The following is a 9,207-nucleotide window of genomic DNA, read 5'->3' as shown; positions in this document are numbered from 1 at the left end:
AGGGAGAGATTTTTAGATTTGATTGAATCCGCCAATGCTCAACAACGACTTAAATCACTTGAGATATCTCACTTACGGGGGAATAGGCGCAATTTTTATTACTCACTCCGTCCCCAAATGATAGTCCCTTATGGCTTATTTTTAGTCCCAAAATAATAGTCCCATTTGCTTTTTTTCAAGTACCATTAATATCAATTTTTTATCAAAATTCTCTCTAATTACAACAATATTTGTGCAAATTTATCTTTCCTATATAAATTTTGTTTTTCAATGTACTTTTATTACTTTCTCTCTCTACTATTTTACATACCCAATGTAAATTTATCTTTCCAATGTAATTTTACTACTTTTATTTAAGTTTCTTAATTCCCGTGATTTTTGCCCATAAGGGACTATCATTTGGGGACGGAGGGAGTACGAAGTATACTACTTCCTTCTCCGTTGTCGGATCCGTAATCTACTCATAACATTAATAGCATTAAATCGATGTTTAGATTATGTATACCATATACTATACGGAGTATATTAAAAAGCGTGCTAAAAAAAGTTGAACGATTTCTCTCAAAATTGCTAAAAGATAAAATGAGGGCACCCAGGTTTATCAGCCTGATAAACGAAATAGCGTTTATAAGGTGGCATTTTCGTTATTATTGGCATTGGGATGCGCAGTAAATTATTATTTTATTGTTGTGTACTTTTTTAACAATTAACAGAGGTTACTGAGAGTAACGGACTTTTTTTAACGTCGTTTGTTGCCATTTACATGAACAATAACTCTTGGTCTGTTGAAATCGAACTCATTTCTTTGAAGGGGTGGAGAAGGTGGAGGCGTAGCTCCTGAATGACACCAGCGAGATCTGGATCTATTAGCAGAAAGTTGGACTCTTGCATACCAGATCTAGGTAATTTTACAACTGTTGATTTATAATAATTTCATTGTCGACAGTAATTGCTAGTTAGTGAAGTATTCTAATACGGTAATTTGGGCTTCTTATGTGATGTTAGAGGTGCTAGGATAAAGTAACTTTGCAATTGCTTAGTTTATTGAGTATTAATATGGATGTATAGATTATGTATGCAATTGAGGATGTTTGATTATACAGTTTGTTGAGCCAAGATATGGTAATTTTGCAATTGCTTAGTATATTGAGTAAAGATTGTCATTTTTCTTCCAATTCATGTCAAAATTTTATATGGATTTAATTCATCACTGTATGAATCTAATATGGATTGATAGCTTAAGCTTAAGTATACAATTGAGGATGTTTGATTATACAATTTCTTCTGGATTTGTACACACCCTATTCATATGGATAGGGTTTCAGTTTTGTTATTTTTGGAATTGGTATGTGCTTACTCCCCTGTCATTGTTAGTTCCTCTACATTGATAGGCTTTGCGGTTAATTTGGTTGAATGTTCTTGCATATTGTTGTTCTCTCATACTGGTTTGTGTTGTACCAAACAACCCTTTGATACTAGATTTTTTTTAGTTAGATAGTGTTGTTCTCTCTATGTAATACTGTGTGTCACAGGCTTCCAAAATGCCTCGGCACTCATTTGCAACAACTGATGTGTCTATTGAGACACAGGGACGAAGATATGCAGCTTGTTGATAACGGGGATGTTGATCCTCCTGATTTAGTTGATATTGCTGTCGTTCAAGGGGGTTTTAGTGCTATGCTTTCACCTGTTAAGACAATACAAACAGAAGAGACCATTGTCTCAACTAATAAGGTGGTTGTGTTTTCCTCTGTTCAAACACCAAAGCCTGGAATGGTATTTAAAAGTTGGGAAGATGTAGAATGTTACTACAAAGCGTATGGTGAACAAAATGGGTTTGGTGTGACTAGGGTTCAAGCTTATGTATCCAAAAAGGATAAGAGAGAAGGGGGACAACGTGGAGGTATGAATGTTAGGGTCATCCTGATATGAGGGCAAGGAGGGAGGCTAAGTGTAACACCCTAGAAATTCCTTTCTTGTAAAATACCTATTTTGCCCTGTTTAAAACTTTAAATAGGAACATCTAAGATATTGCCGCCACCGTGAAAACGGTTAAGGCAACTATCAAAGACACACAGCGGAAGACTCACCTCTAAAATAATTTAAAACGACTCAACTTAAAAAGTCAACTCACGAAATTAAAGTCAAACCAAAGTAAAACAAAGTCAAACCTACAACTTGGAACCACTGTAGGCCCTTAACCAAATCAATTCAAGTTAAAACTTTTACGTTAGTCTCGCAACAGAAATATCATTATATAATTAAAGCAATAACACATCATAAACTTATGGAAACTAGCATGATTCGCTCTTCACTCATGCCCATCATGAATATGCTTCATCACCTGAAAAGCTTCTCTCTACTTGATCCACTACTCTCTATTAAAAATGGGTCATCATAGGGCCAAGATAAAGACAAGGTCAACAAACACACAAAACACACAATCAGCAAAGCTGAGTACATAAGCGTATTTAAACACACTAGCATGCATTTACCTATCAACATACAACTTACCTTGTTGCACCTGTTTTTCAAGCATACAACTTTCAACAAAACCTTTCAACTAGACAACTACATAATTTGTTTAGCGTTGATTATGCATCGAACGGGTTTCCCAACTAACCTCCCCCAATAAATGAGGTTACTGACACGGGAGCTAACCGTGCCAACATCAATAACCACTTGTAAGTGGCGGAATTCCTGCGCATAATAATAATAATAATAATAATAATAATAATAATAAAAGGAATGTACAGCGTCCTGTACTCCAGTAGAAGTTATGGTTAAATATAAAACCCCATAACTCCCCCCATATGTTCATACTCAAGGTATATACGTTCCAAGAGTTTTAGTGCGTAATCTCTTTCACTTTACGTTATTTACATATTATTAAACTTGGTGATGACTCTCAAACCATAATCATTCAATCAACAATAATTATTCAAATAATCAAACATACCAATTTAATTCTTGAATAATTAGTGACCACATAATATTTAATGTTGAACCCTTTTTAAATCTACCTTGGTGTCAACGACACCTTAAACGCATAATGCGCCACAAATCCTATCCCTTGGTGTTAAAAACACCTTAAGTGCACTAAGGCACCAACATACAATTTATTCCTCGTGTACATAGACACTTACATAGCTCTTTTCCCATGCTTAAAGCATCAATAAAAATTATATGAACCATAATAAAATTCTCTTTTAATATTCCAATCAAAATTAAACATTTAGTTTAATTAAACATGCTCTCTATCATGCCATAAATAAAAGTGTGGTTCATATACAATTTTCCAAACTATTATTTTCCAACCATTAATCCATCACAAATAATTCATGCTTCGATATTCAATCACCAATAGCAACCAAATCATAATTTCCATTCCAAATCTAGCATGATACTACTTGTATCAATTAAACACATTTAGCATGCTACTACATCATAAAAAAAAAGCTAAGTACGCGAACGTACCTTGAATACGATCTTAATATCTCCACAACTAATAGAAATTACTCACTTCGAAGTCTCCTACAATTTAAAATCATAGAAGAGTATTAAAATCCTCTGTACACAAATTTCCAGCAATATATACTATTAGTAAACCCCTCATAATTTAATTAAAATAAGCTGAAATTATATTTAAAACATCATACTTTAATCCCAATTAATGGGTAATTAAAATTCCTTAAAGAAACTTGATTTTTAATGCACTACCAAAAATTCCAGCATTATATTTTAATGAAAACTTGTTGTAATTAGGCCTTAAAACACTTAAATCAAAGGTTTAACCCATCCTATATCATAATCCTTCAATAATTAATAATTTATGAATCTAGGGTTTCAAAATTGGGGCTTTTTTAATTAGAATTAAAATCTGAAAATTAAATTACATACTACTTGTAATCAAACATCATAATATTAATCACAAAACTCATATTTAATAATTAGATCTAGGATTAAATTGATTTTTAAAACAAAAGATTAAATTTTTTTTTTCGAAGAAGGACAGCCGACAGCAGGTCGGCGCCACTGCCGGCTGCTGCCAACACCGGTGGCTGCCGATGTTACCGACTGGGGATGCTGGTGGTCGGCGGCCCACCGGTGGTGAGGCCGAAGGAAAGGGGAATGGGAAAAAGAAAGAAAAAGAAAAAGACAAATAAGGAGAAGAGAGAGAAAGTTTACCTTGGGTTTTCTCCACTCTGGGCAAAGTTTGATTTGCCCCAAGTGTTGAATATTTATACCCTTTATCTAGAAGCCCTCCTTCCTAAACTTTCCCTTTTTAATTTTTCCTAATCCCTCTCCTAATAAAACTTAAAATAAAACTTTCTTAAATAAATTCCCAATTTAAATAAAATAATTAATTAAATAACTTTCCTTTTATAAAATATTTCTAAACTTATTAAAATAAATAATTAAAATACTATAAATAAAACATTTCAATTTACTTAAATACTTCACAAAATACTTATTTTAAATAAAATACGTATAAAAATACGGGGTATTACACTAAGAAAAGGCAAAAGGCTATGGACATTAGTTGGATAAGAAGGACAGTAGATGGTGTTATTGGGGATGATAAACTGTGTAGGGGTAACCGAACGTCGAAGAAATGCCAATGTGGAGCTAAGTTATATGCTAGTGTGAATGATGATGGTCAGTGGGTAATTCGAGATGTTGTGGTTAAACATGATAATCATAAGGTGTCTCCAGGCCAAGCTAGTGAAGGAGTATCGTATGAAGAATTGTACGACGAATGTAAAGAAGAAGTTATTTACTTACTTTGATGAGGGTGTTCCGGTGTCTCAAATTCATGGTTGTTTAGCTAGGGAACTTGGTGAAGTGGAGGAGATGCCATTGGTGAAGGATCTTCAGCATGAAGTGTACAAAGAGAGGCGTTCCCATTTAAAGATGGCTAGCAGTGATTCTGCAGCCGTGATGGATTACTTTCAGAAGATACAAACTGATAATCAAAATTCCTATCATGTTCATAGGCTGGATGATGATGGTTGGCTTCAGGATGTATTGTGGGTTGATGCTCGTAGTCGGGCCGCCTACGAATATTTTGGGGATGTTGTTTGCTTGGATACGACACACTTGACGAATGAGTACAAACTTCCCTTTGTGAATTTTGTTGGTGTCAATCACCATGGGCAATCAATTTTGTTAGGTTGTGCCCTGGTTTCACATGAAGACACGGACACTTATCGTTGGATAATTCGTCAGTGGCTTGTTTGTATGGGAAATAAGCCACCGAACGCAATCTTAATTGATCAAGCAGCTGCAATCCGTAAGGGTCTATTTGAGGAGATGCCATCAGCTAGGCACAAATGGTGCATTTGGCATATTTTGCGGAAAATACCAGAGAAGCTTGGAAAGTGTGACGGGTATGCTATAAATTTCACTCTGGTTTCTTTATTTTATCTTTGCTTCTCAACTGAAGAGTACAAGATTTGCTGGAATGACCATGTCTTTCATAACAAATATCCTGAAATCATTGCTGCCAGACACATTTACTCGTTACTATCCTTCATACACATTATTGCATGCCAACTTTTATTGCACATTCGGCTATCTGTGTTTTGTCAACTTACTTAGTCGTTATCTAATGATGTTGGCATTACCTTTGGACAGTTGATACATAGCTGTTAAACCTACTGAATTATCATAGTTTAATCAGTTGATGGTTTAATTTTTGTTACTTGATACATTCAATGAAATATCAAATTGTAGTAATGTGTTGCTTTTGTCTTTTATCATCAGTTACAAGGACTTCAAGAGTCCATTAAAAGCTCTTATTTACGAGAGCTTCACTGTTGATGAATTTGAGGAGAGGTGGACCAAATTGATTAAACAACACAAGCTTGAAAAAAATAGCTAGCTCACTGACTTGTATGAAGAGAGGCATATGTGGGTGTCTGCCTTCATGAAAGAGCATTTTTGGGCCGGTATGAAAACCACTCAGAGGGTCGAAAGCATCAATAGTTTTTTTGATGGCTTTGTTAATGGAAGCACTAAGCTGTATGAATTTTCAATGAAATATACCAAGGCAATGACCAAGCGTGTCCGGGATGAAACTGATGCAGATGCCAGGTGTTCGAAATATGTTAGGCGTCTTGTGAGTGGATACAAATTAGAGGCTTATTTCCAGAATATATACACTAACACAAAATTCTAGGAAATTCAAACCGAATGTGCTAGAACAATGTATGTGTACCCGAGGGATAAGCGAGTGATTGAAGGTAATTTGGTACGGTACCTGTTAGAAGATCGTGTCTGGATAATTCCTGAAGGATTCAGCAAGGAAAAATTACCGACAAAAGGAGGTTCTATTGTGTTACATTTAATCCGGTCACTAAGGAAGTTTCTTGCGACTGTAGAAAATTTGAAACATTCGGGATTCTCTGCAAGCATAGTATACGTGTGCTCGATCAAAATTGGTTTTTGAAATCCCCCAAAAATATATTCTCGAGAGGTGGAGGAAAGACATTATAAGAAAGCACACAAGAGTCGAGGTGCCTTACTGTAATACCCCGTATTTTTAAAACGTATTTTCTAATTAGTATTCTCTTAAAAGGGTATTTTAGTAATTTATTTTACTATTTGAATTTTGGAGCCAAAATGATATTTGAATTTTGGAGCCAAAATGATATTTGAATTTTGGCGCCTAAAGTATTTTAAAACTCAATTATTATTTTTGGATTTTTGATAAGATTTATTTCCATTTATTTTATTTTAAAAACCGGATTATTTATATATATTTCAGATATTTTAATTAAACAAAATTATATTTTATTATTTATTTAAAAGGGCCGAAAATTCCTAAATTATTAACTATGATTTTCGGATTTTCTATGTGTAGAAAATCTGATTTTCTTAGTTATTTTATTTAGTGAATAATTGGTATTTTCCTAATTAATTATTTTATACAAAATATATTATTTACGCAATCATTTTTAATCCTTAAAATCTAACAAATATTTCCCTAAAACTATAAGTAGAGGTCCGAAAATATGAGCATAGATATGCTCAATATTTTCTGCCACCATATGCTAATTTTGGGTGAGTTATTTTGTTAGTTTTGTATTTTAATTATCTTTCTCAAATTCTTTATTTCCTTAATTCCTATTTTCCATCTCACAAAGATTTGATCATCTTATTTTCCTACCTTATTTCATATTTGATTATTCCCCAAGTAATCTTCCTTGACATATTATTTTTCATGACAACATACCTTCCATATTTTTGTTATACACAATAACCTTAATATCAAAACTTTCCATATTTCTTTATTCTCTTCTCCAAGTAATTCCTTAATTCTTTTTACCATAATTGTTCCCACATTCTCTTGCCATAATTCTTGCATGAGGTAGCCTATAAATACCCCTTCATACCTCTCATATTCTTCACACCAAAACTCAATTCTCTTCTTCTCTCTTATTCTTCTTTTCCCTAAACTTTTTCATACTTTTCTTCTCCTCTTTTCATACAAATATTATCCCGTATACCTTTGAAACCAGTTTCGGGCACTTCTGGTCAGTTTTTGGGGTATTAATGTCACAGAATATTGTTCCTCTCGAAAAATCCTTGAGGTTAGGCTCAAGAATCACCCAATTCGGTGTTATATTGAAGGAGTTATGACCTCTGCAAGTTCTGCCTATTCTTTCCTATGAAAATTCAGTTCTCTTTAATCCTATTTCTTTATTTTCTTCATGGTTAGTTTTCTAAAATACAAATACCTATTTCAAAACTATAATTTTATATTAAAGTATTATTTTAAAAGAGTTTTATAGCCCATGCACATTAAATTTGAGTTTATGTTGTGATAACCTTATGGTTATGTTATTTGCAAGGTGTATTCGTGATTGAACTTTAAAAGTGCGAAGTGTTGATTGATAATCGGAATCAAGGTTCTTGAGGTTCTTTTTGTGTGGTTTTTCTAGCAAGGATCAAGGTACGTTTAGGTAGCTAGATACCTTTGAAAGTGATTGGTTTGAATAACATGTTTTATATGATTTTATTGGTGATTGAATTAAATTTATTTGAATTATGTTTGGAGGTAATGATTTTAATATTTAATTTGTTTTAATAAAAGTATTTTGAATGATTGATTTTTAAATCATGTTTTGAATTACTTATCGTGTTTAAATAAAGGAATTGATTTTAAAAGGTTTGTTGAATTAAATAAAAGGTTTTTCAAGGAAGAGTTATTGATTTTGAAAAGTTATAAATATGAGATTTTATTCTCAAGTATCTATTTAAAAGGTTTTGATTTTGAAAGTATGTGGAATTAATAAAAAGAATTTTTAATTATATCGAAACTATTGGATATTAAAAGGATTTATTGAACCATTGAATTATTATTATTAATGCTTTATAAGCATGTTGGTAATCCCACTATGCGGATTTGGTTTATTGATAAGGCCTTGGACTTTGTATGACCGGGTCTTTCCTCAAGAATAGCCTTGTAATATAAGGAGACTAGCTTGGGGGGTGTGCACACTTGGGTGAGGAATTGGATTAAAAGAAATTGGTTCTTAATAAAGGAATTGGTTTTATTAACTATTATTTTGAATATTGAATCATTGGAATCGGTTTTGGAATAATGAGTTTGGAATTTATTGGATTAATTATTGGAATTGATTTTTAAAGCATGTTTGCAAATAAATTGAGTTTACATTATCTTGCACTTATCGTACTTAGCATATTTTGCTAATCCGTAATTCTTATTTGTTTTGGTTCGCCTGTTTACCGTAATGGTAAACAGTGTTGACTAATTTCAGGTGGAGTCAATAATTGAGCATATGGAGTTCCGGGAATGGTTTCACCTAGATTAGGATATGTTGGTCTTGTGTTTTATTTTGAGTACTCATGACAATGGTTACTATTTTTAGTCTATTATTAAATAAAGTAGAGTTTTGAAGTTTCCGCTGCAAAGTATTGGTTTATTTGGTAAGTTTGAGTAGCCTTGCGTAATCATGCTGCGGTAATACGCCTAAGTCTACCTCTACGGTATAATTATACATATTATACTAGTATTTCCATAGAGGGAGATTTGGGGGTGTTACACTTACTATGACCCCTCTGAGAATTTGCAGGTGAAGAGGTACAACAAAATGATGGATTTGTTCGAGTCCATTTGCGCTGACGCGTCTACAGCCGATGAAATGACACTTGACCTTGTCCTCGAAAGGTTAAATCAGT

The 9,207-nt window shown here is 33.3% G+C and overlaps 1 protein-coding gene and 1 long non-coding RNA gene across 2 annotated transcripts; both read left to right on the top strand.

Moving 5' to 3' along the window:
• Positions 1-4,532: 4,532 nt before the first annotated feature.
• LOC145571098 (protein FAR1-RELATED SEQUENCE 8-like) lies at positions 4,533-6,181 on the top strand. Its single transcript, XM_081630185.1, has 4 exons — positions 4,533-4,667; positions 4,717-5,390; positions 5,767-5,838; positions 6,016-6,181. Exons 1-4 carry the CDS (start codon positions 4,533-4,535, stop codon positions 6,179-6,181), a joined length of 1,047 nt encoding a protein of 348 aa, XP_081486311.1.
• A 1,674-nt stretch (positions 6,182-7,855) lies between these two features.
• On the top strand, positions 7,856-8,940 carry LOC145572283 (uncharacterized). Its single transcript, XR_014096763.1, has 2 exons — positions 7,856-7,957; positions 8,771-8,940. It is a non-coding gene; the product is annotated as an uncharacterized LOC145572283 (long non-coding RNA).
• The last annotated feature ends 267 nt before the right edge of the window (positions 8,941-9,207 follow it).

The sequence above is a fragment of the Chenopodium album genome, chromosome 12 (genome assembly GCF_948465745.1).
Source record: "Chenopodium album chromosome 12, dcCheAlbu1.1, whole genome shotgun sequence".
Taxonomy (NCBI): domain Eukaryota; kingdom Viridiplantae; phylum Streptophyta; class Magnoliopsida; order Caryophyllales; family Amaranthaceae; genus Chenopodium; species Chenopodium album.
This window is presented reverse-complemented; position numbering and strand designations above follow the sequence as displayed.